The sequence below is a fragment of the Phyllostomus discolor genome, chromosome 6 (genome assembly GCF_004126475.2).
Source record: "Phyllostomus discolor isolate MPI-MPIP mPhyDis1 chromosome 6, mPhyDis1.pri.v3, whole genome shotgun sequence".
Taxonomy (NCBI): Eukaryota; Metazoa; Chordata; class Mammalia; order Chiroptera; family Phyllostomidae; genus Phyllostomus; species Phyllostomus discolor.
Genome location: NC_040908.2, coordinates 35,720,082 through 35,746,363, shown reverse-complemented (window position 1 = coordinate 35,746,363; position 26,282 = coordinate 35,720,082). Strand labels below are relative to the sequence as shown.

Sequence of the window (26,282 nt, the reverse complement as noted above, 5' to 3'; positions counted from 1 at the left end):
GTTTTTAAAATTTTTATAATCACATTTGTATATCCAGTAGGAAAACAAAGTCTGAAAATGTGAAGAAGTATTTGAAAATATAAGAAAATTTTATTACTATAAAATAGTTACATGACTTGAGCCAGATTCTTTCATGACCTACTTTACTCTCTGATTGGGAAACCACGGAAAGTTGCATTTGCTATCTTAACACTCTATCTACACAGTTTGCTTTTGATCAAAATGAATTAGCACCCTTAAGGAATAGCATAAACTTTAGGTAGCTTTTTTACAGAACTAGTAATTTGCATTCTTTGTGGTTGTTCAGCCTCAACTGAGTAGCTACCATACCAACAGTGGAAAGCATGAACAATCAGATGATTCAGGAACTAAATAAAGAATAAAATACTATACATTTGATTTTACATTTTACTGGAAATTTCTGAGTAATTATATCCTGTCTCCATTTGATTCTCCTTATATGTCTATTATTTAAATTTAAAAATTTTAAGGTTATTCATTAAAGGATGAACAGAGAAACCTTTATGTGAGGAGTAAAGATTTCATAAAAAGGCAAAGCATTAGAGTTTTAGGATTTAGAATAGTGTTTGATTTTAATATTCTGAAATAATTTAATATTCATATAATCATGTTTTGTTCTAAATTGTGAGGTGTTTTACAATTATAGTTAATCCTTGAACATATGTGGAGGGGCTGAGGGGTCAGCACCCCTGATCTCTTGTTATTCAAGGGTTAACTTGTATTTGAACCCGAATTTTTAAGAATGTAATATTCATTTATTTATTCATTCCTTTACTCATCAAATACATTAAGTGCTTGTTTTATGTATTTAGGCTCTGGGTATGGTGAAGTTTTTGCTTTTGTGGTACTTATATTTGCCAAATTGACTAAATAAGGAAGCAGGTTATGGTAGACTGATAAAAAAGTCTGGTAGACAAAATAATCGGGGAATTGTTAGACTGGTCAAAGATAAACATAGTATACTAAGCATTTCTAAGTAAAGCTTCATAAGAACCCAGTCAACAAATCTTACTACTTTTATAAAGTTTTAATCTCATTTCTATTATTGAACTCTTAACACACCATCTACTCCAAAAGCAGGTACAGTTCATATCCAAAGCAGGCCACAAAGCCACAGCAGTGGAGAATTTAGCCTACTTCATGATCATGAGGCTTGGTCCAGCAGTGGTAGCAGTCCAATCCAGTACTTGAGAAGACAGACCAGATCAAGTCCAGTGCTCCAGCACAAAATGCCTGAAACATCAGAGGGTCGAGCACATCGCAAGATCAAAACTGGTTCCCCTGGAAGTGAAGTGGTTACTCTACAACAGTTTTTGGAAGAAAGCAACAAGCTTACCTCAATGCAGGTTAGTTTTAAGGGTGACTTTCACTTACATGGGCATTACAAGTTAAGTATCTGTGATTGAACTTTAGAACTTTTTTTTTAGTAAGGAGTGTTTAGAAATACTAGCAATTTTATATTATACAATCTAATATATCAGGAAAGTAAAAGCATGGCTGCTATTCATTAATCTGCTTTGTTTTTTAACAGATAAAGTCCTCAAGTCAGGAGAATCTTTTAGATGAAGTAATGAAAAGTTTGTCTGTCTCTTCAGACTTTTTGGGGAAAAGCAAACCAGTTAGCTGTGGTCTGGCCAGGTCAGTAAGTGGAAAAACCCCAGGAGATTTCTGTGATAGACGGACAACTAAGCCTGAACAATGTGTGAGACCTGTTCCTCAAAAGACTGAAGATACCTACTTTATTAGCTCTTCAGGAAAACCTACCCCAAGCACTCAAGGAAAGATAAAATTAGTAAAAGAATCTTCTTTGTCACGACAATCAAAAGATAGTAATCCTTATGCCACTTTACCTCGTGCAAGCAGTGTGATCTCTACTGCTGAAGGAACTACTCGAAGGACAAGCATCCATGATTTTTTGACCAAGGACAGTAGACTACCTATGTCAGTTGATTCATCACCAGCTACTGCTGATAGCAACATCACTGCCGCATCTAGTGAGTACCCTTTACACCAGTGGTCCTCCCATACACTTCACAGCCCAACACATTCTGTAGGTTCTCATTCACAAATTGGTTTAGTTACAGAAGTGCCTGAGTCTCTAGTCCAGGCTAGATACTCATCAGAAAAGTCACATTTTATAAACCAATCTTTTACCACTATTAATATATCTAATGATACATTTGGAATATCAGCTAAAGATAGCCTAGAATCATTTACTGTGGCTCATCCAGCTCAGCCATTTTTATCCCTGAACACAGAGTTAGTTAGTAACATAAGTGGGTTACCTCCCAGGCCAGTCACCAGAGTAACTGACCAGGTTTCTGCCTCTTTGGATAAAGCTGCACAGAAAGATAACCAACAGTTTTCTGATCATCAGAACCCTAGTAACAGTATCACGCAGTCTTCTGTAGATAGCAGTATTCTTATCACTCCTGCATGCCTCTCTCCTGATGACACAGAAGCTGCATTGTTGGTTTCTGAGGATAATCAAACTGTTTGGTATGAATATGGTTGTGTATGATCAAAACTGCACAGTATAATACTGATGTCATTTGATAGGCACTGTGCTTCTCTAATCTGTCTTGAAGAGCTGCTGTTGAAAAGTATTTGGCTAGATTCATATTTTTATTTTCCCATTGTGGCAGTGTTTGGCTGTATATGATGGCTTGTATATAAATGTGAATGTGTAACCACACCAAAGCCTGCATGAAATATTAATTGCATTGTACATTTTCTGCATGACTTTAAAAACGTTAACAATACATGCTCCTCTTTCACATTTCTTGTCACCTGATAAAAGACCGTGACTTTTAGAAGCATGTTAAGATAGTTGCATGCTCTAATTACCAAGAAAGCATTTCTGAGTCATATTTACTTTATTGCTTCCAGAAAAGAATGCTCATTTTTTTCCCTTCATCCCTTTTCCTTCCTTTCCCTCTCTCCCTCTCATTCATTTCTTTTATTTCTAGGATGTGCAGTACATATTGCACATGTATAGGAAAATATGTAAAAGATGTCACTTTCTTTTGCCATTTAATTATTGCCCTCTATCCTGTTTTATTTTCAAAGAAACAGTTAATAACCCAGTACTTTACATAGCAAGTATTAACCACTGCCTGTATTTTTAGAATTGTTCAGATTTAAAACATTGTTAATACTCGTAATGTTAGTGCCATTCTTAAAAACCCCATCAAGTTTAAATGTGACTTATACAGTGACTAGGAGCATTTGTATATATTCTATTTCTTTTCTGCACTTTTCTTCATCTTCTTTCAAAATTAATTTTTTAATTGGAGTCAGTTAACACAGTTTTTCCAGTTCTTTTTTAATATATAGTCAAAGAGAAATAAACTAGTCATACTCAATGTGTTGGAAATTTGCATTTTTACTTCTGTTCAAAAAGAGTAGAAAGTTTACAAAGTGGTGAAGATTGTTACTTCTATAATTCTATAAGTGATTATTAAATTATATGTCTGTCCTTAATAAGTACCTTGTGTTAAAATAAAATATTAGGATTTGTAACCATTTAAACAAATAGATGTTTTTAATAGAACAAATTTTAGAACTAAGAATAAATGACTCTTAGCTAAAAAATAACCATCTAAGATAGAGGAAATATTTGCTAACTTTGACTCTGGTGTCATAAACTTTACAATTATCTTGCACTGTTAAAGCAGAACCAGCTAAACTTGAATCTCCCAGAGTAAAATAAAAAATAAATTTAAAAAATTCATAACTCTGATTCACTTATCTCTGGATGAGTATATCTTTGCTCTGTCTCTGGAATATTTTGCTGTTTTGATCCAGCCTAAATATTTCTGATGATAGCCTGGCATTTGAAAGGAATGCTTTGAAATGTAACTTTCTAAAGGGGAAGGACATTATTATTTACTACGTGTTTTATATTGATTATTGTTATTAATTGGACCAAAGAAAACAGTCTGTAGAGAATCTTTGCTGAATGAAATTTGTATCCTTTGTAAATTAAGCCATCCTCTTGTACTTATACAAGATCATTTCAGGAAGTAGGCCCCTTTATATCCTTGATCATACTTTTCTCGTAGCCAGCTTTTACTAAAAATAGTGCTAGAGCAGGTGATCGGAAAATTTTTATATTTTTTAGTACCACATAATATATTTCTGCATGAATATAATCCATTTTATTGTCATTTATTTCATAGTCCTAACATTTCAAATGTTTTTGGTGTTCCCTTTTTTTTCATAACCTCGTAATAAAACTTAATGGTAAATATAGGTGTAATAGATTAGATGGAGACCATGTATAATGCAAATGTAATAATTATTTCTTTTTGATATAGAGTCAAGTTTTAGTTCTCAGCTATTTCAACTCTTTATTATAAATCTGGACATATACCTTAAATTTAAAATGCTAAATTTTTCAATATAAAGCATTGAAAAGTCATGTGCTATATTAAAAACTGATTATTTTACAAAATTATGTTTACAGTAAAGGAGTATTCCAACCCAAATGGCTAGAGTTACATATGTACCGCATATTTTCAAAAAGAACATACCCATTGTGCATGTGTGACAGATACATACCATGTCCTTGTGTCTTAATGATTATCTAAGAATGACTTCATCCAGAAACTGTCACAGCTATGGAGTCATGAAAGCCTCTCAAAACATTATATAACCATAATTTCTATAAGTGAAATCTTACAAAAATGTCCCCAATAAAAAAAATTTTTGATAAAAGTAAAGTAACTCTGACTCAATTGAGTAGTTGCATGTTTTTGTCCTAAGACATCTCCAGAAATAGCCATTGGCTTCACAAAGGATTATTTGAAAAACTATATGACATTCAGTACCCTAATTTTAGATGAAACTGTATAGTTTATATTCCTGGCCTAGAATTCTTGAACTTATACCCATATTATTTGTGTGACATTGTAAACTGATACTACTAAGCACTGGGTCTCTTTTGGCCAAAGCAATTTTAGCTATAACAATGTAAGTAAGTATATTATTTGCCTGCAAAATAAGCCTCAAGCCTAGAATTTCTTAGTAAATAATAGTTATTTTCATTGTAGATGTTTCTGCCACTGCATGCAAGATTACTTTTTACTTTATCACTATATGTGACCATTTAGTAAATAAACATAATAAGTAAATCTGATATAAAACAGCATTTATTTATAGCTTTTAAAAATACAAAAAAACAGTCTTTAAGTAATGAGATGTCTATCAGATTAACACATTTTACCCAGAGTTAGCTTCCTTCTCTTTGCCCTACTTAATTAGTTTCTTATCTTCATGAATTGTGTCATGTGTAACCTTTGATTAAATAACATGAAATGCTTTTTTCCTGCAGATGTGGACAAAGTACAAGAAAGCAGAAATTCAAAAAGCAGGTCTAGGGAGCAACAAAGCTCCTAATTCTATTACCCACTACATGACATGTGGGCCAAGTGGTGAGTTTCTTACTCCAAATGTAAATGAGATTAGTCTCATTTATACAAACTAACCGCATTAAGTATAAGAACAAGTGCATATTGCATTAACAGATGTAAATATTGCTTGCTTCATTCATGACTTCTGTCCTACTTGTAAAGCAAGATTATTTGATTGCCATAATTTTTTTTTTGTCAGACAGGAAGCAAATTTTCAGAATTAATTTTCCCCTCAATTTAAATTTAATTTTAGTAGTGAGTAATCAATCTTCTAGGAATTTCTTTTTTTTTTAGTTTGAAGGCTTTTCTTTTTTGTGGTAGGAAAACAACTTTGCCACAGTGTTCTTGGTAATTGAGGATAAACTAAGTGCCACTTGAAGAAAACATGTCTCTGACTTTCTGTCATTCTCATTCCTATAGAAATATCTGGTGCATGCTGTTCTTGTAGTGGCTGCTCTGTATTTTATATCTCTCATCTTCAAGCTTTTCTTATATTTTCTTTCTTCTTTCTACCTTTCAACTAAATACAGAGAGAAAAGTGTCCTTCATTTTCTCAGTATGAAGCCTTTATTTCTGAAGTAACAAGCCACCCAACTATAGAAATCATTTTTTAAAATCTTTAAGGAGACTTTATACAATCCTGCGTGACTAGAGCAGGCAAGAAATACAAACCTTCATTCCTTCCTTGAATCAAGGAGCACTACTGGAGTCAACTGCCAAAATTTTTAGAAGGTTTTAGGACTTACTATACATTGTACTTGTAAGATCTACTGAATAAAGGATGTTCTCTCGCTAAGGATCAAGTGTTTTGAGGTTTCAAGAAGTACTCCAAGAACAACCTACTTCTTTCATCATTTGTTTATGAATTTACCCATGTTTGCTTAATGCTTCTAATATTAGCTGAAATCTAGTCATTTATATTTAGTTGTGTAAATCTAAATTAAATGCTGTAGTATGTTGTGGAATGTACTATATATCAAGATTGAGAACATTGTTTTGGCATGCCAGAGCCTTATTTGGTTAGCAGACTGCATGTGTTGGTATTCTTTTTTTGAAGCCAATTATTTTGATGCACTGAAAAAGAAATTTGGCTTATAAGATAAATCTGAAAAATCCATAATGATAGGAGTTAATTAAAATACAGTAATATTATCTATCCATATTCCCCAGTAAGCAACACTAAACATTCACATGTGGATCCAAGTTGAGTGTTTTTCTGAAACTTTTTTAGTAAGGTGATTTTCCAGCAAATGGCATTCCTAAGATGAAGCTGTCGTATTTTAATTCATTTCCTGTCTTTAGTGTTGGGTTATGTATGTGTGTTTGTTTTTTTTAACTTGAGAGCTGACTGTTGCTTAAGAAGCTTTCTTATGGCAAAAATAATGTAAATAATACTATGATCTGCATTTTGCCAGGAACTCATTTATTATTAAGGCTATCACTTATCAATAAGATTTTTTTGTTTTCTTTATAATGTTACATTAAAGTTGGTAACTATTATTGGTACTTTTGAAATATTTGTATACATTTGTTACCTTGAACATTTGAAAGCACAAAAAAAGTAGATTTAGTTAATTTAACCCAGGGAAACATCAGTTTTTTGTAGTTTCAATTTTATATCAGTTTTATTTTCTTATGAAATCAAAAAAAATTCATTGATACTGGTTAATACAAATTCATTATTTAACATAAATACCAGGGATCTTAAAGGTATAAAATGAGAAAGAAGCTGTGTTTTTTATTTTAACAGTGTGCTTCTTAGGCTCATTAACAGCTCTAAAAATATTTGTGGAGGAATTCCATATTCCAGTGTGGGTTTATGAACTGTGTGTTTCATCACCAACCTAGCTGCCATGAGAAATGTATTCTCCTTCTCCTTTCCTCTCTCTTCCCTGCCCCCTCCTCCTCTCTCTTTCTCATTTATTTATCTTTGTATTTTGGTAGGTCAGTAGCAATGTTGTGTTCAAAGTCTACTTTCAGAAAGACCATTAATGAAAAGAAAGAATGTATAGTTGACTAGATTAAAAGGAAATTAGCAAACTTGGATTTGCTAACTTAAATACCACCATTACCTTAGGTTTTGCCGCCAAATAATGCTGTAAAGTTAAATCACTTTTAAACTCTTGGATGAAAGGTGCTATGTAATGTAAATACAAAGGATTCTTACTAAAATACAAATGTTACACAACAGACATATTTGAAACCTATTCTCTAGACTTCAAAAAATCTCTCTACATCATGACTCCCTAGATTCAAGTATCAAATTGATAATGGGCATCATGGCAGTCTAGAGACACTTGCATGTAAAAAATGTAAATTCATTTTTAGGTGGATAAATGGAAATATAGAAATTATGTTTTAGCTAAAATACAGTAAGTGGGTAACTTAGATTTATATTAACTAGCTTCTAATTTGCACAACTAGGACACATCCCAGGACAATTACTGAAAGTTGAAATTAAGGAGTAGGAGGTGGCCCAATGAAGGTGAATGCCATCACAGCTTGACCTGTCCAGGACCTGCTGACATAAGCAGCATATTGTTTCTTCAAGGAGAAAATGCTAACGGCAGCCTATAAAATACCCAGTGTGAGTAGGCTGCCCCTGAGAGAGCCCCGTTAAAGCAACAACCAAGGGAACACTTGAGACTGCAAAAATGGGAATATTCTAAATTATATTCATCCCCCTTTTCATAACATTTCAAGAAAGGACTAGAAAATAGCCACATAAGTATTTTACTTTCTCCAAAAGATACCACTGGGAGCAAACTTAGAGGAAGTCACTCTTTTTCCTTAAACTACTTCTGCCAAACAAAATGGTATGGCCAACTAGAAACAAACCAGGGTCTTTCTGACTGGGGCCTGACACACTTTAATTATCTATTCTAAATCTATACCTAATCCCTGCCCCACCTACCCCCCCCCCACAAAAAAAAAAAAACTGAAGAATTGAAAATACAGGGTAAGAGCTTCAGTGGAAATGTTTGGTCCAAGTTTCTGAGCTGGTGGTTACCAAAGAGTTCACGAAACAGGTTTGTATTGTAGCACCTTTCATGCAAGGCATGGTAAGAGCCTATTGAAAAATCACTGTGCATGTTACAGAATTGCAGCCACCTCACAAATGAAATATTACAGCCTGCACTGTCTTAACAGTTTGTGTCAGGAAGTGAAAAAGATATTGTACCAAATCTGGAATTACAATGAGTAATATGTATGCTAAATGGTTTGTATTTTAAGTTACTTATGAAAAAAGTGGTGATTTTTTTTTCTTTTCTGCTACCCTTAGTCCTAAGACATGTTTTTTCTTTGAGTCTTGAATTAATAATACAGAAAGAGCCCATTTTACAATATAAACCGTGATGTACATGTTGAAATATTTGGACAATGAAAATGCCTTAAAAGGAATGCTTATGGATAAAGTTGCACTTATAATACTCTTTAACAAAACCTGATCACAAATTGTCTTTTTCTTTTCTCCTAAGGGTTCTCTTTCAATGTTTGCCATTGTACTTATAACTGTTATTAAATACCAAATCAAGTAATATAAAAGTTGTAACATTTCCTTTAAAAATATTGCTACTGAGGGATTCGGAGTTGAATAGCAAAATGTTTTATTACTTGGCAATACCTAATATCAGCCATAGAAATCCAGTTTATACGCAAAAGATACACCATTGTTTATCTTTTTAAAAGCATTCATCATTTATCATTTTAGTGTTTACTTTTTTTACTTAGGTTGGTTTAACATTCACTTATCAAACTGATATAAAGAAATAAAACAAAGGTAATTTTTATAAGTGGTTAGTAATCATTTAAAAATTATAAAATATAATTTAGCCAGGTATTGTTCCTTCTTTTCTATTTGTCCTGGAAAACCTATTTTCAGACATTATCCATAACCTTGTTTAGATGATTCTATCCTAATCATTTTGGCATAGGTATTAGAGGTTTTGGGAGAATGAGAAGAGTATCAGTTGGCCAAAAAGTCTGTTTGGTTTTTTCCATGAGATGGTTCTAGTAGTGCTTAGTTGTCTTTTATCTTTATTCGGAACAGTTTTGTTATGTTGTATTGTGACAGCTGTCATATCAGTGTGCATTAAAAAAACTTATAAAAATTGGTTTTTGTGTAGCCATTTTAATATTGAAGATGGAAGAAAATATGCAACATTTTCAGTATACTGTGCTTTATTATTTCAAGAAAGGTAAAAGAGCACCTGAGATGCAAAAAGGTGCACGACTGATAAAAACATGTCAAAAGTGGTTTGTGAGGTTTGGTGTTGAAGACTTCTCACTGATGATGCTCCATGGTCAGGTAGATAATGATCAGATCAGGATGTTGAGAACTTAATCGTTATGCCATTCAGGAGACAGCCAACATACTCAAAATATCCAGATCAATAAAGTTACTGGTGAAAATGAAAAATGTGTCTTTTATTTTACCGGAAAAAACTAAACGGACTTTTTTGGCCAGGCCAGTGCATTAATAGATTGTACAAATCACCATCTCATTTTCACTTAGCCCTTGGAGGCAGAATGTTACAGGTGGCAACCAGACCTGTGTCCTTGCAGGTCAATCTTTGCCTTTTTCTGTCATAAGGTGGGGAAGGGAAGTTATACCACTTATCTGAGGTCCTCATTGTCTTTGATTCTATTCATTAAATCTTCATTTTATATGCAAAGCAACCGTAAATATACAGTACAGAGTATGTAAAAACTAACACGGCAACTCCGAATAGGTTTATCATTTATGGAAAGGATTTCTTACTAATTCCACATCACTTAAATACATTCTATGTCTTGCAAAATTTCTGCCATGAGCCCCAGCTGATGTGGCTTAGTGGATTGAGCACCAGCCTGAGAACCAAAGGGTCGCTGGTTTGATTCCATCAGGGCACATGCCAGGGTTGCAGGCCAGGACCCTGGTTGTGGGTACATGATGCAACCACACATTAATGTTTCTCTCTCTCTCTTCCTCCCTTCCCCTCTCTAAAAATAAATTTTAAAAAATTCTGCCATGAATAGACTTGTAGTTTCTAATCATACCAAGGAATGACAAGTTTTTATTTTACCTACTAGTAACACAAATTGGTATAAATTAAATACATCTCTACCAAGTGGAATTTTTTGAGTGATCAAACTTAGGAAGATATGGTTATGTTAATGAATATCCCATTTGATTGTACCAGAGGAAAATGAGAATTTTTATGACAGGACCTGTAGACTAGTTTTGTAGTCTGCCTACACCATACCATCAACTGAGAAAGGGTTTTTTGTTTGAATTTAAGTGAGGTGAAAAAAATGTCAATTTTACTCACTCTATTTCTGAACCACGTTTATGTGACAACTGACAGTACATAATCCTGGGATCTTACACTTTTCATATGCCATAATGGAAAGGGGATAAGTAAAATTTCAGTATATCTGAGAGGAAAGAAGAAACTTATGTTCACATTTCCAACCTTTGAACAAAGACTAAACAAATCCTTCTGATGGCTTGTGTATATTCTGCTATTGTTTTAAAATATAATTTTAGTGGTATAATTATTGTAACATTTCCCATCCCTATGTTGAGTGATTTTTCTAGATTAAAATTTTCTAAAGATATAGTTTTATAAAAAGTCAGCTTATTTTTCCACCGAAAATCATGATTAGAAACACCCAGTGATGGAATTTCTTAGCCCTTGCCCATGTTTATTTTAATTATCTTGCAGGGGAGTTTTAAATTCCTTAATCCTCATTCCCCATTGGTAACCATTTTCAATAATTTAATATATTCCTTTTAATTTTTCCTTCTGTACACTATCATATGCATAATTTTATATATACTTTTCTGCCCCTTTTTTCAAGTACAATAAACACCCTAATGAAGATGTAGAATAGTTCATCTTAGTTTTGATGTTGCTCTTAATTTCTGAAGGCATTTTTTTAATTTTAATTATTGTTGCAGTACAATTCTCTATCTTTTACTCCCATCCCAACCCAGCCACCCATGAAGGCATTTCTGTAATGAGTTATAGGGAATGGAGGATGGGGCCAGGGTTATCTGAGCTAACACTACCTCAATAGATCTTTTTAAAAACAGCTTTAAGATAAAATATCCCTCCTAAAATGACTTTAGTCACCAAACCAAGGTGCTAAATGTTCTTACTATTAATCCTTTTTACAAATTACACATAAGAAACACAACTTTCAGAAATGTATTCTAAACATTAGCCCGATTAGTTGTTTTTATCAAAATTTAGTACTACGGGATCATGTCCTGTCTTCTTCACAAATGTAAGAAAGTCTTCAGGGCTCAATCCCATGGTTGCAGCATTGGTCATTGGATGAAAGTACACCTTCTCATGTCCGCCTTCCAAAAAAGCAGAATCCAGAACAAATTTCACATCTCCATGATCACAAAATAGTGCCAAGGGTGTGGCACAGCCTTGGCCAACTTGTAGTTTTTCTAGCATGGCCGTTTCATCAGCAAACCGCAGATTTCCACTCCCAACACCTAACTGCTTGGCAAGATCATTTAAATTAATTTGTCTGTCATGAAGAACTGTCACCAGCCAATAGCCTTTTTTCTTTTTGTCTTTAAGAAATAAGTTCTTACTATGTGCTCCTTTCAAATGCTGGATGTGAGGCATCATTTCTTCAACTGTAAACACCTGTAAAATAATCACGTGAGAATTTAAAATAATATTGCGTGTATGCACCACTGCATGCTTATACAGTTGTATGTATTTTGCTTGTTGGGTGGAAACAGCACGGTTAGGAAGTACTCAATTCCTTACACCAAGACCTCAAGTAGTTGCAGTTCTCTATTCCAGTGTGTTGGCCAGGCCCCCGCATTCCTAAAATGCTTTTTGTTTTTTCTTCAAACTTTTGGTATTGAAAGTTTATAAAAGCCCAGACTCCTTAGCATTATAATTACATCCAGGTCAGGTGACAACATCCAGTCTACAAATATATAACCATACTGAGGGCGCTAGGAGACCCTGCACTAACGGAGAACATCAGAAAGCTGGCGATATGTGGAGGGAAGAAGATCACAGAAAACAATATAATTTTGACGTTAAATTTGTAAAGGTAAGACTTCTAATGGACTTCTCTACCCACCCTTTGACGATTACCATATTTAGCTACCACTATTAGTTTCATAAGTAAAAACTGTGTCCCTGCAGTTCTCAAGTTACAATTGGTCTCGTGATACATTTGCACATCTTTATATACACTAAACCATGTTAAAATACCTAACTGGTTTGAGGACCGTCCGCCAAACCAAAAGGTCGCTGTTGGGTCCCCGCCACGGCACATTCCTGGGTTGTGGGCCAGGTACCCGGTTGAGGGCGTGCGAGAGGGAGCCAATCGAGGTTCCTGTCACGTCGCTGTTTCTCTTCCTCCCTTTCCTTCTCTGTAAAAAAATTACTAAACTCCCTAAACTTGGTGCCCTGCTGTGTGCATGGCGCCTGATACTCTGTAGCCATTGCAGGGACGGCTTACTGCTTGGTAACTTATTTTAGCTACACGTAAAGTGGACACACTGACCAACAGCCCACACCAGTTCTAGGTGCACAAAATTTCTCCCAATAACATCGTAATCCCAAATCGAGAGGCTTTCGATGTTCCTGTCAAGTCCCTTCCGTACTGCAACCCGGGAAAAGCCCTAGAACCGACGTTTTCGCGGCCCCGCGGGACGGACCCCACAGGGGCGCCCACCACCGCCGCCCCGCCCCGGCCCGGCCGTCTCGGGGCCAGCGCCTCACCTCCGGATGCTCCACGACCTCCGTGCGGATGCCGAGGGCGTCCAGCCGCTGCTCGAGAGCCGCGCGCAACTCGGCTCGGGCCATTGGGCTGTCGAGGCCTGGGGAAGAGATTGTTTGAGAGGAAGTGCCTGGCATCCCTGGAGGTTGAGACGGAAGTGCCTAGTGCCGGGAGGGACTAAGGCTGCCGCCGGAACCCCAGGGCCGGCGCTGTCGGGAGGTGGGCGGCGCCGTCTTGTTGCGCCTCTCCTTGCAGGTCCACGAAAACTGTCCGTGGAGACAGCCTTGCAGCACCTGCAGGGTTCCTTACCTGGTGTCCCACAGGAGGGAGGCGCCTTCATTCTCGTAGCCTTCCCTAACCCCGCTTCTGGTTCCTATACCCAACATAGCTGCCATTTAAGTAGCATCAGGCCTAGTAGCGACGTTCAGTTTAAGGAGTGTTGAAGTTGGTCCCAGAGAGGATTTGACCTCCGACAGATCCAGAGCTGAATGAATGGGAGCAATCAGGCTCCTCACCCACCTCCCCGCCCTCGGAACTCCAGTCCGCAGCCCACTGTTTCGGTACTGGAACCACCTGAAGGGGGCAACCTTGAGAAAGTAGTAAGTTAAGACCACCTGGGCAGTATAGGCGACTGAACCTTGTTAAGGCCTCTGTACAAACCCAAGAATAAGAATGGAGATTTCATCTTGCAGCCACCCACGACAAGGCGCCTAAATAAGTTCCCTTGCCTATTAAACCTGTCACCTACCGATATGCAGTAGCCTGCCTCTTCGGGTTTTTGCTTGTCCTCTGTGTAAGGGGACCCGTTTCAGATTTCACGGGGGAAACTCCGAGCTGGATAACGAGCACGGGAGAGCGGACGGTGCCAAAAATCCCCATCCTTTTAAGACTTCTCAACTTATAATTTTTAAATGATAATTTTACATCTTACCTTTTCTGAAAGTTAACTTTTGTTGCTCTTCATCTATGAATAACTAGCTGTGGCAACCCGGACTCAACTTTCTTAGCAGCAGTTTGCCTACCTCTTGGTGTGGTGCTTTCCACTAACCTTCGAAACCTTCCCTCACCCCTTGAATGAGGCCTGAATTTTCATATTAGGGTTTCATTTATGAATTTAGACTAAGCCTCAAATCCCAGATAAACGTAGATATTCCTCGAGGCATTCAATTCTTGTGTGAATAAATTTAGGTCATTTCTGGGGTACAAACCGAAGGCCTGGAGAAGGAAGCCTCTTCAGAAAACACCAGCATAATGGCCTAGGAGGAAACTGCAAAAGAGAAGTAAATCAGAACCACCTTCACAATTTCACTCAGAATTGGTCTTGGATAGCTCAATTGTAAAACTTCTCAGCTTAACCCGCCTCTTAAAACTATTAAGCTATGTCTCCCTTATAATTCTTGTTTCCTCTAATTTTTTGATGTCTGATTATAGAACCAACAACAGGCTACTTAATACTGATGGTCACCTAAGTTGAGGTCAAAACCAAAAGCAAACATACTACATTACTGTCCTGGCTGGTGTGGCTCACTGGGTTGAGCGCCAGACTGTGAACCAAAGGGTCCTTGGGTCAACTCCCAGTCAGGGCGCATGCCTGGGTTGTGGGCTAGGTTCCCAGTATGGGGTGCAGGAGAGGTGGCCATGCATTGATATTTCTCTCCCTCTCTCCTTCCCTTCCCCTCTCTAAAAATAAATAACTAAAATCTTTTTTTAAAAAGCAAACATACTACATTAGAGTGTTTAGAAAACATAGAAAGAGGAAAGGCTTATTTGGAACATTTTTTCCATGTTTATTATTTCCATTCCCCACTTGTGAATTAGCTTTGTTTATGTCTTGACTCACATAGCCACTGAATGAATGTTAATGGCTTTCACATTTAACCTATTATTTTATTTTGAACACTCAACTCATTAATTAAAATTTACTTCAGCATGTAAATTGTAGTGTGGCTCACTTGTTCCCACTAAATTTCCCTCTAAGAGTGGAAGTAGAAAGCAATAGAAGAGCAAAGATCATACATTTGAAGATAAGACATATCCAAAATGATTGTCCTTAAACATTCGAAGACTTTCAAGATTATCCAAATCCAATCACGGTGACCTGAGAGTAGACAGCGGAAAGAATTGGAATCGGATAGAATCTAAGCAATGTAAATTATGTCCAAAAGTAGGAAAACATTAACCTAGGGTAGGATCTCCATGACAGCTACAAAGGGAGAATGAAAAGAGGTAAAACTGGCAGTGACATCCAGCACATTGTCTGGGGTAATCGAGTGTTTTGACCTAGAATCTTTTTGGGATTGAACCACCATCCATCAACAAGACACGAATCCCTCCTGGAGCCCTACTTCCACTCCCCACCACCACCCAGCTTCCTCATAGCTAATCCATCATAGTTGTTTCTCAAATCCATTCCCTTCTCACCACCTCCATCACCCTAACCTAGCGATTTGTAACCAGTGTAGTGTAAGGTTTTTTTTAATGCAGCACCTGACTATTTAGTCAAAAACACTGACCTCTTTTCCCTTAGATTGTGAAATAAAAATTAACAACAGCCAATACGACAATAATCTTCCTGTGTGAATGCCCTGTCTTAAACCATAAATGTATAGATTATATAACAGAGTTGCATCTTATTGGTCATGTCACATAATAAGATTGTGTCTGATGGTTAATTCTTGGTACCAGAAATTCTTATATACAAATATAGGCACCTGATTTTTTAAAACAGTCTATTTGGAGCAAAAAGGGTAGGTACTTACTATTATTATTTCTGAAAATCAATCAAAATTATACCTATTTTGGTCATATAGGCAAAAATATAATTTTTGGTATGCCATGGAATTTTAGTAATTAGTTTCTGTGTGCCATGATGTGAAAAAGGTTGAAAACCACTACTCTAGCCCAAACTACTTTTTCCCCCTGGTCTAGACTAACGTTCTCTTAATTTTAGTGTACCTGTTGTTGAATTACCAAGTATCCTGCTCCAAACTAGTCTTACAATCAAAGATTTTTATTAGAAAACAGAGCTAAATTTGTCTATAGTAAAAATACATTGTGTCACTGTTAAGCTAACCCAGGTTCAAAGCAATATTTATTTGTCAGCATCATATTAAATATAAATGAAATGCTATCCTTGGCATTGTCCTCAAAGCAAATACAATTTCAAATTTATTTTGCAAACAACAACAGAAAACATTACATTTAAATTATCAGCATTAACTTGAGGAACTAGATATTTAGTCACAGAACTTGAATATGAAACCTCATGATTCTAGGAGATGGGTGGAAAATGCACATAGCCAAATTATTTTACAAATGAAAAAGACTTAATAAGTCTGTGGCATTTCTACAGGAACACATTGAGGGAAGTACTCTTACTCTCATCAGGAAGAGTGTGGATACTTGACAGTTAAGAACAGAACCTGGGAAAGAGGGCTAGAAGATGGAATTATGGCAGGGTCCAGGACAAGAGACTTTCACCTTATGTCTGCTCAAAGTAAAGAAACAGCTAGAATTGTAGCTTCCCTGAGAAAGGAAATAAAAAGGCCAAAATCATAAAATATTTATCAATACCAAGGAGATTGGACATCATTGCATTTGTTAGGTGAAGAATGTTAGAAATCCCCATCACTGGGTGAAACAGGGCAATTCCAGGACAGGTCAGCTGAAAGCCATCCTAAGAAACTTTGCATACATAAAAAGAGCAGGAGAGCCCTGGCTGGCATAGCTCAGTGGACTGAGCGCAAGCTGCGAACCAAAGTATCACAGGTTCGATTCCCAGTCAGGGCACATGCCTGGGTTGCAGGCCATGACCCCCAGCAACCGCACATTGATGTTTCTCTCTCTCCCTCTTTCTCCCTCTCTTCCCTCTCTAAAAATAAATAAATAAAATCTTTAAAAAAAAAGAGCAGGAGGATGGTGGGGGGTGGCAAATGCTAGCCCCAATCTGTGTCTCTTCAACATATCTTCTGTGTATGTTATGCTTCTCCTCAAAGACCTTAAAGTCTAGCAAATCGAGAACTGACATTCACAGGGGATAAAGCCAAGAAACCATGCCTAGTGCAACAATCATAGATGCTTGAGGAAGCATTGGGAGCCCAGAGGAAAGGCAATAAGCCGACTGCAGTGTACACCAAGGAAAGCTTTAGAGGAAGATGATACCAGTTTCAATAATAAGTAGGAATTTGCCAGGGGAAAAAAGTGTGTTCCAGCTGAGGAAACTCCAGGAATTGAGGGGTGGAGATGAAAAAGCACAACGTGTCCTGGGCATTACGATTTGGTGTGAACAGCAGAGCAGAAAGAGAAGCTGGGAGCAGGAGACAAGGACTATACCACCATAAAGGGGCCTGTTAAATAAATTAGGTGACACACTTCCTTCAAGTATATTCTCCATCACACTCACAATATTTTTAATATATTTTATTGATTATCCTATTACAGTTGTCTCATTTCCCCCTTCACTCCCCTCCACCCTGCACACCCTCTCCCACCCACATTTCCCACCTTTAGTTCATGTCCATGTGTCATAAGTTCTTTAGCTTCTACATTTCTCATACTATTCTTGCCCTCCCCTGTCTATTTTCTACCTACCATCTATGCTACTTATTCTCTGTGCCTTTTCCCCCTCTCTCCTCCTCCCACTCCCCTGTTGCTAACCCTCCGTGTGTTCTCCATTTCTGTGGGTCTGTTCCTGTTCTAGTTGTTTGCTTAGTTTGATTTTGTTTTTGTTTTAGGTGTGGTTGTTAATAACTGTGAGTTTGCTGTCATTTTACTGTACATGTTTTTTATCTTCATTTTCTTAGATAAGTCCCTTTAACATTTCATATAAGGGCCTGGTGATAATGAACTCCTTTAACTTGACCTTCTCTGATAAGCACTTTATCTGCTCTTCCATTCTAAATGAAAGCTTTGCTGGATAGAGCAATCTTGGATGTAAGTCCTTGCCTTTCATGACTTGGAATACTTCTTTCCAGCCCCTTCTTGCCTACCAGGTATCTTTTGAGAAATCAGCTGACAGTCTGATGGGAACTCCTTTGTAGGTAACTGTCTCCTTATCTTTTGCTGCTTCTAGAATTCTCTCTTTCATTTTTATCTTGGGTAATATAATTATGATGTGCCTTGGTGTGTTCCTCCTTGGGTCCAACTTCTTTGGGACTCTCTGAGCTTCCTGGACTTCCTGGAAGTCTATTTCCTTTGCCAGAATGGGGAAGTTCTCCTTTATTATTTGTTCGAATAACTTTTCCACTTGTTGCTCTTCCTCCTCTCCTTCTGGTACGTCTGTAATTGGGATGTTGGAATGTATAAAGATGTCCTGGAGGTTCCTAAGCCTCTCCTCATTTTTTTTGAATTCTTGTTTCTTCATTATTTTCTGTTTGATTGTTTCTTTCTTCCTTCTGGTCCGCTCCATTGATTTGAGTCCCAGTTTTCTTCCCATCACTATTGGTTCCCTGTGCATTTTCCTTCATTTCACTTAGTGTAGCCTTCATTTTTTCATCTAATTTGCGACCAAAATCAACCAATTCTGTGAGCATCCTGATCACCAGTGCTTCGAACTGTGCATCTGATAGGTTGGCTATCTCTTGGTCGCTTAGTTATATTTGCTGCGGAACTTTGATCTGTTCTTCCGTTTTGGCCATTTTCTTTTCTTTTTTCTTTTTTTTTTTTTTTTTTTTTTTTTTTTTTTTTTTGGTCTTGTTGTGCCTGTTACATATGAGGGGTGGAACCTTAGGTGTTCACCAGGGCAGGGCAACCCAGTCACTGGGTTGCGATGCTGTATGTGGGGGAGGGGCCTGAGAGGGAACAATGGCGCTTGCTCCTCTCTCTGCCAGTTTTCAGTCACTTCCACCTCTTCCCGCAAGCCAACTGGGCCTTTCCGGTGCTGATTCCCATGCAGGTGGCCTTGTGCACATTCTAGGACCCCGTGGGTCTCTCCAACAAACTCTCCCGTGAGGCTGGGAGTCTCTCCCAGCACCTCAACCACCACAGGTGTTTTCAATCGATGGTTTGAGACTATTTCCTGGCACTGGGACTCTGGGTTGCGTAGTCTGCCTCACTCCCCAGTTTCACCTGGCTTATCTGTGCATGAATGTGGGACGGCCTGGTCAGCCTTGCATGAAGTGCCTCACTTCATAATCACTGCCTCACTGGGTCTGCCTGTTGCCATCCCGTGCCTGGGGTCTGCCAGCCACTGCCTGTGCGCCCAGGGTCCGCCCACTGTGGTCTTGAGGGCCCAGGATGCCTTACACACCCAGTGCCACTGCTTTTGTGCTGTGACCCCTCTCCGCCCAGCTGCCTGACTCTGCCCCTCCTACCGGCCTAGATGAACGTGTCTATTTTAACTCCTTGGTTGTCCGACTTCCATACAGTTCAATTTTCTGTCACTACTGGTTGTTATTTTGCTTCTAAATTGTTGTCCTTATTTTGGTTGTGCGAGGAGGCACAGTGTGTGTGTCTACCTACGCCTCCATGTTGGCCGGAAGTCTCTACACTCACAATATTTAAGGACAAAGAGAAATACAATTCAGTAAATGGGGAAGACCAATTATAGAAGAGTACTATACAGACAATACAGCCCCCATTTTGCTTCAAAACACACACACCTGTATAACAAAGTAACTAAAAAAACCCCTAATTAGTATTAGTGTCTTCTTTCCATAATCCCATTCTATGAAGGTTGGTTTCTAAAGGCCTTCATCTAAAGGAAGAAGACTTATCCCAGGACAGGAAACATGGAGGTTAGTTCCTAGAATAAAGGAGGGGAAGGCAGATGGACCCAGGAGTGAAAAGAGAGGGTGAGGACTGGAGTGGGGAAGCCGGGAGTGGGGAGAATAGTCCCTTACTGGCATTCTTTCTCTCAGTGGATAGCAAGATGGGCACGTGCCATCAGTGGAAGGCAGTCCACCTGAGGCAGCCTGGCCAGAGCAAATGTGGCACAAGTACCCTCTGAGCATCATTGCTCAGTGAGGAACTGTGACATAGAAGACGATAATCTCACAGTCCAGTTGCCTGGCTCCTAAGTTGCAAGTGGAGAAGGGAGGAAATCTCAGTAATTAACATGTGGGGACTTGGGGCTTATTAAATTCAATTCAGTAAAACATGATGGATGATCAGCTCAGCACTGGAAGTATAGTGGTGAGCAAAACCTGACAGGGCCCTGCCCTGTGCAGCAAACTGTCTGTTGGAGGACACAGATATTAGTCAAAGAATCACAGACCAGATGTTACATTGCCTGGGTGCAAGTGCTAAGAAGGACACATGTGATGCTGTGAGAGCCCATAATAGGGGAAACTCACCTAGCTCTGGGGAGGACCGAGTGGGTCAAAGAAGTCCTCTGAGATGTGAAAGACGAATTCAGAGGGCAAAAAGAGGACAGAATAGAGTCCCAACAGTTATAGCTTTATTGTACTGCAGGGTATTAACTAATTTTGTACATATTATCAATCTTATTTGAGCATTCATTTGTTCAGTCACTGTAAATACTTGGCCCCTTTGAATGAGGCTTACTTACCATCTTGCTAGTTCCCTCATGGAGTTAAATATGTCTTTAGACATATTGTCACTTTATATTTAAGTCATATATTTTTAAATATTTCTTTTTAGAGAGAGGGGAAGGCAAGGAGAAAGAGGGAGAGAAACATCAGTGTGTGGTTGCTTCTCATGTGCTCCTTACTGGGGACCTGGCCTGCAACCCAGGCATGTGCCCTGACTGGGAATCAAACCAGTGACCATTTGGTTTGCAGCCTGCACTCAATCCACTGAGCTATACCAGGCAGGGCTATTTTAGGTCATATTTTTAAACTTTTCAAAAATAATACTCTGAGTTTAACCTTAATTTTGTAATAAAGATATTGAATACCATAAAGGTTAAGCATCTTATTCAAAGTTTTATTCTAGTTAGTGAAATAGCTGGGACAAGAATGAGGAAGAAGGAATACCGGTTGGTAAAAGGGCACAAACTTTCAGTTAATAAGAGGAATAAGGTCTGAAGGTCTAATGTATAACATGGTAACTATTGTCTTTAATTTCAATTAAAAATTATTGACTATTGTCAATAATTTCAATTATTGTATAATTGAAATTTGCTAAGACAGTAGAACTTAAACGGTCTCACCAAAAGGAAAAAAAAGTAAACGTATGTGAGGTGATGGCTGTGTTAATAAACTCTGGGGGGGTCCTTTCACAATGTATAGTATATCAAATCATCATGGGTACATTTTAAATATCTCACAGTTTTGTTGGTTATAGCTAAGGAAAGCTAATAAAAAGAAACCAAAGACTTTATAACAAAACAAATTTTTAAGAGATGTAATTGTGTAAGAAGAAATCAGTATAATTTAGGGAGACTCAAGAGGGGACCCACAGAAAAGCTTTGTGTAATTTGCATGTCTATGGTAAAGAGACAACTATCTCATTGCAGATGAAAGCCCAATGCAGATACCTTTAATGATATTGACATGTCTTTTATTAGAGGTTCCTAGAGATTAACATCATAATTTCCAAGAATTATACAAAGTGTTACTCTTACCGTTTTCAATAAAGATAATTGTTGCTTTAATAATAGCTGAAATACTAATGGAAACGCAAAGACGTGCCCCATACATCTGGGGCACAGATTGATATAAAATTTAAGTGAAAAAATGCTAATATTGAAATGTTCAACAGGTAAAATCCCAAAGCTGGTTGGAACCCTAAAGATCTTTAATTCAACTTCCTCAAATATGGAAGTGGTTAAGGAATAGCCTTGGATCAAACAGACATGAATTTAGGTCCTTCTCACCAACCACTAAGGATGTGACTTGGGCAAGTCACTTAACTTCCTCGGTGATACACAATTCCTCTAGTTTGCTAAAACTAATGTGCAAAAGTAACACATTCAGTCTTGCAGTATTTAATGAGATGAGGACTATAAAGCATTAAGAACAATGCCTCATCCTTAGTACATCATATTATTATTATACAGTTTAGCAATTTTTCCTAAAGCAACGTATTTAAAGTAAAGTGACCTTACCAAAATGTGCTCTGTAGATTACCAACTTGTCATTGGGAGTATTTGTCAAATCAGAGTCAAAGGAAACTAAACCATCAGTGGACCTCAAACCTGCTAATGTGCCAAGAACCACTGATGTACAAAATAGTAAATAGAATAAAATATTTATGTGACTAGTACATAATTGGCTGTGAAAAATATAGCTATAACTATTACTGATTATTTTAGATTGCTCTAATTCAGGTTCTCACATCTTTTCTAGTTTAAAAAATCTTGGCACTGTTTCTCTAGCAATTTATATTGCAGAGGGGTTTGTTTGGGTTTTGTTTGTTTGTTTTGCTTTATTTGTGAAGCCAACATATGACAGCTGAGACAGAAAACAAAACAGATATAAGCCTTATAAATTTGAACTATCTTACTACATCCTTGATCAACTTCTCTTTGGAAGAAATTTCGTTCTTGCATTGTTCCTTGTGTTTTTCTCTTCTTAGGACTGCCCAGTGAGGTGACTATAGCTCCTTCTAGTACTGGTGTGCGCAAGTGCACAGGGCAGCAACTCACCCCTTGCTCCTCTTGTAGAAGGCAGTTTATCCCTGATTGTCATCAAGAACTACAGGTGGTCTAGATGTTAAAGTGACCTACCCTCTCAAGGGGGATTTCAGCCAAATTCTTGAAAGGGTAAGCTGAAAAGCAGAACCAACAAAAGTTCCAGCAATTTGCTAGGTAAGATAGGCAAGGGATGGCTGCACAATACAGCTGCTTTTCTGTTTTATTTTATTTTTTACTGTTTTTTGGATTAAACTTTGCTCATTGATTTTTATGACTTATCTTTTCATAGTTCTGAGATATGGCTTTCACCAAGGCCATGACATTAGGGAACATTATTTGTGGTTAAGTTGTAAAGATTAAAAAACAGCATTTATAGTATGAATCTCATTTATATAAAATTGTATGTGTACATGTATTTATATAGAGAGATAACTGAAGTGATGTTCATCAAAATAATAAAAGTGGTTATTTCTGGAGAGGTGGTAGATTTAAGATTTGATTCACTTTCTTTTTTAAAAAAATAAACTTTCAATTTTTAAATAAATTTAGATTAGAGAAGTTGCAAAAAAATGGAGAGTTCCTAAATGTCCTTTGCCCGGTTTCGTCTAGCGTTAACATGTGATATTAACCATAATATATTTGTGAAAATGAAGAAATTAACACTGGGGTATTAAAGTTAACTAAACTACTTTATTCAGATTTTACCACTTTTCCCACTGATGTGCTTTTCTGTTTCGGGATTCTATCCAGGAGACGACACTGCATTTGGCCATCATGCCTCCTTAGTCTCTTCTGATCTGGAATAGTTTCTCAGTCTTTTCTTGCTTTTCATAAACTTGACAGTTTTGAAGAGTTCTGTTAGGTATTTTGTAGAATGCTGTTCAGTTTAGGCTTGTCTGGTGTTTTCCCCATGAGTAGAGTTATAGGCCTTTTGGAAGGATACTGTAAGAGATAGAATGTCCTCATCATGACATTTCAAGGGGTACATGATATCAACATGACATTACTGGTGATTTACACCTTGCTTAATTGGTTAAGGTGGTGTTTGCCAGCATTCTCCACTGTGAAGTTACTGTTTTCCCCTTTCTATACTCTTTGGTCCATTCTTTGGAAGCAAGTCACTAAATTCATCCCACACTCAAAAGGAGGGGAATTAAGCTTTACCTCCTAGTGCATTATATACTTGTATTACTTGGAATTGTCCCCTCTGCTGCATTCTTTATTTATTTGGTAATTTATTTTTATCAGTATGGACAGAAGTATACTTGTTTGATACTTTGGGTTATAATCCAATACTACGTTATTTTGTGATTCAGCTGTTTCCATATTTGGCCTTGGGAGCTCTTTCAGGTTGGCTCTTCTGTTCCTTTAATTGACCTTATCTTTAAAAAAAAACACGTGTCTATATTTTGATATAGTGCTAGAGTTTGCTTCATTAGGTGTGCTACCTTCATGATTAGAAAAGTATCAATTATTTTCACTTTAATATTGGGGAAAGATATGACTACTACTTTGATGTTCTACCAACCAATTTCTGCTTGTTTCTCAACTGTTTGGCAAGACATATAAGAGAGCAAACAACAATTTCTTGCAGAAATTGCACTTCAGTGTGTATTTGTGAATGGTAAGTAAAATGATAGCAATTAGAATGAACTCCAATCATTTTCAAGTGTATGAGTATTAGGTTCATTAAAAAGATTTCCAGGGTTGACTGCGATAGGAGTAAAAGACAGAAAACTGTACTTAAACAATAAAAATTTAAAAATAGAAAAAAAATTTGAGAGATTTCCATTCAATCATTCAGCAATACTGATTGCATACGTTTGTGGTAGGCACTGGGGAGACAAACAAAAAAGGGAGGAGCCCTGGCAGGTGTAGCTCAGTGGATGGAGCAAACTAAGAGGTCACTGTTTGCATTCCTGGTCAGGGCACATGTCTGGTTTGCAAGCCAGATCCCCAGTTCTGGGGGTGTGCAAGAGACAACCTATTGATGTTTATTTCCCTCTCTTCCCTCCCTTCTTCTCCCTCTGTCTCTCTAATATATATATATATATATATATATATATATATATATATATAAAAGTGGGGGCTGACATCCTGGTAGAGTAGCTCAGTTGCTTAGAGCCTCCTCTGCATACACCAAGGTTACAGGTTCCATCTCCAGTCAGGACACATATAAGACACAACCAATGAATTCATAAATAAGTGGAACAACAAGTCAATGTTTCTTTCTAAACTAACTAAACAAATAAGAGGAGGAGGCATCAGATAGGAAGTCAAATTATGGAAGGGAGATAACTAACGTTAGGAGGGGACCCAAAAAACTCCCAGAATTTATTAAAAATTATATTTATTCTTACATGTTTAAACTTCAGTCACCTTCAAAGGACTCTCCATTTGATGCAATACACCTATGGAGACTTTATTCCACTTCTCAAAACAGTTTTTGAATTTTGATGCCTTTTAGTGCTTTTGTTGTTTTTTGTTTCACCTTCTTCCACATCAGCAAAACGTTTCCCTTTGAGGACTTTTTTCATTAGGGGTTAAAAAAAGTCACTGGGGTGAGATCAGGTGAATAGAGAGGGTGGGGCATAGAGGTCATGCTGTGTTTGGTCGAAAACTGCTAAACACTCAGTGTGTTGCAGGCAGGTGCGCTTGTAAGTCACCCATCATGAAATGGGCAAATGCCTTGAATGAGTCTTCAAAAAAAAAAAATCCACTGAAGCCAAACACAGCCTCTCACAACAAGCCCAGCTGGTACACTGATACAGATGGGTTCCTACAACTGACCTGGGGGTTGGAGGCCTGGGTGGTAGGAGGGAAGCCTATACTACAAGGGGCCCCTCCTCCAGAAGATAATTCCTGGTGGGTTTTTTGGGTCCCTCCTGGTAAATATGCTTTTGAGTAAGAAACTCTTCTATAATATACCGTATCATTAACCTAGGGTACAAGAACAGAGGTAAAACAATATTTAGCCTTTTGAGGGGTGGTTGGTTGTGGTGGTAGTGGTTAAGGGGAAGGGGCCAAAAGACATGTCTAATCAAAGTGTAGAAGTGCTCTGGGAGGAAGCTGTAATAGTCACAAAAGCAAACTCTTATTATGACCCAGGTGCTCTTATAACCTTATTGCTATTCTATGAAATAGCTACATCATTACCATCCTGCAGAATGGAGGCTCAGAGTCTACACAACAGGGAATGAGCTGGGACTGCAACGCACTGCAGCTATACTGCTTAAAATGCTAGCCACAGGAGGCGACTTTTTAAAGAGAAAGTGCTCCTTACCCAGTATTAACTGCTTCCACCATCGCGTTCCCTGGTATTTTTTCCTTCTTGTTATGTGTCTTGGAAGAACCTATCATTTCGCCCACATTTCCCCTTTTTTAACTCGGTGCCCAGCCTGGAGTGCGGACGCCGAAGCGCTCACAGCCCTACAAGAACAGTAATGTACTTCTAGAACACTACGGGGCCTGCGCAGGCGAACGCCGAGGCGTGGCTGACCCCGGGAGGGCGCTGCAGGTCGAACCGGCGCCTCCCCCGCTGGGCGCTCGCCCGGAGCCGCTGACTA

General features: G+C 37.8%; 2 protein-coding genes across 10 annotated transcripts in view; one reads left to right on the top strand and one right to left on the bottom strand.

Moving 5' to 3' along the window:
* The window catches only part of CCDC88A (coiled-coil domain containing 88A), a 130,991-nt gene extending 121,461 nt beyond the window's left edge, over positions 1-9,530 (top strand). For 5 of the 9 annotated variants that reach the window (XM_028515189.2, XM_028515188.2, XM_036027978.1 and 2 more), the window contains 2 exons: positions 1,099-1,367; positions 1,553-4,730. In XM_028515189.2, coding sequence (XP_028370990.1) covers positions 1,099-1,367; positions 1,553-2,542 — 1,259 coding nt within the window. In that variant the 3' untranslated portion in view covers positions 2,543-4,730. Of the gene's footprint in view, positions 1-1,098; positions 1,368-1,552; positions 4,731-5,356; positions 5,457-5,965 lie in introns of those variants that run through there. The other 4 variants (XM_028515192.2, XM_028515190.2, XM_036027979.1 and 1 more) reach the window with 2 other exon arrangements.
* Positions 9,531-11,499: 1,969 nt separating this feature from the next.
* Positions 11,500-13,376, bottom strand: LOC114499220 (prolyl-tRNA synthetase associated domain-containing protein 1). Its single transcript, XM_028515193.2, has 2 exons — positions 13,184-13,376; positions 11,500-12,085 (listed from the first exon to the last, which is right to left on the bottom strand). The coding sequence occupies exons 1-2, from the start codon at positions 13,316-13,318 to the stop codon at positions 11,651-11,653; spliced, it is 570 nt and encodes a 189-aa protein (XP_028370994.1). The 5' UTR covers positions 13,319-13,376; the 3' UTR covers positions 11,500-11,650.
* Positions 13,377-26,282: the final 12,906 nt, after the last annotated feature.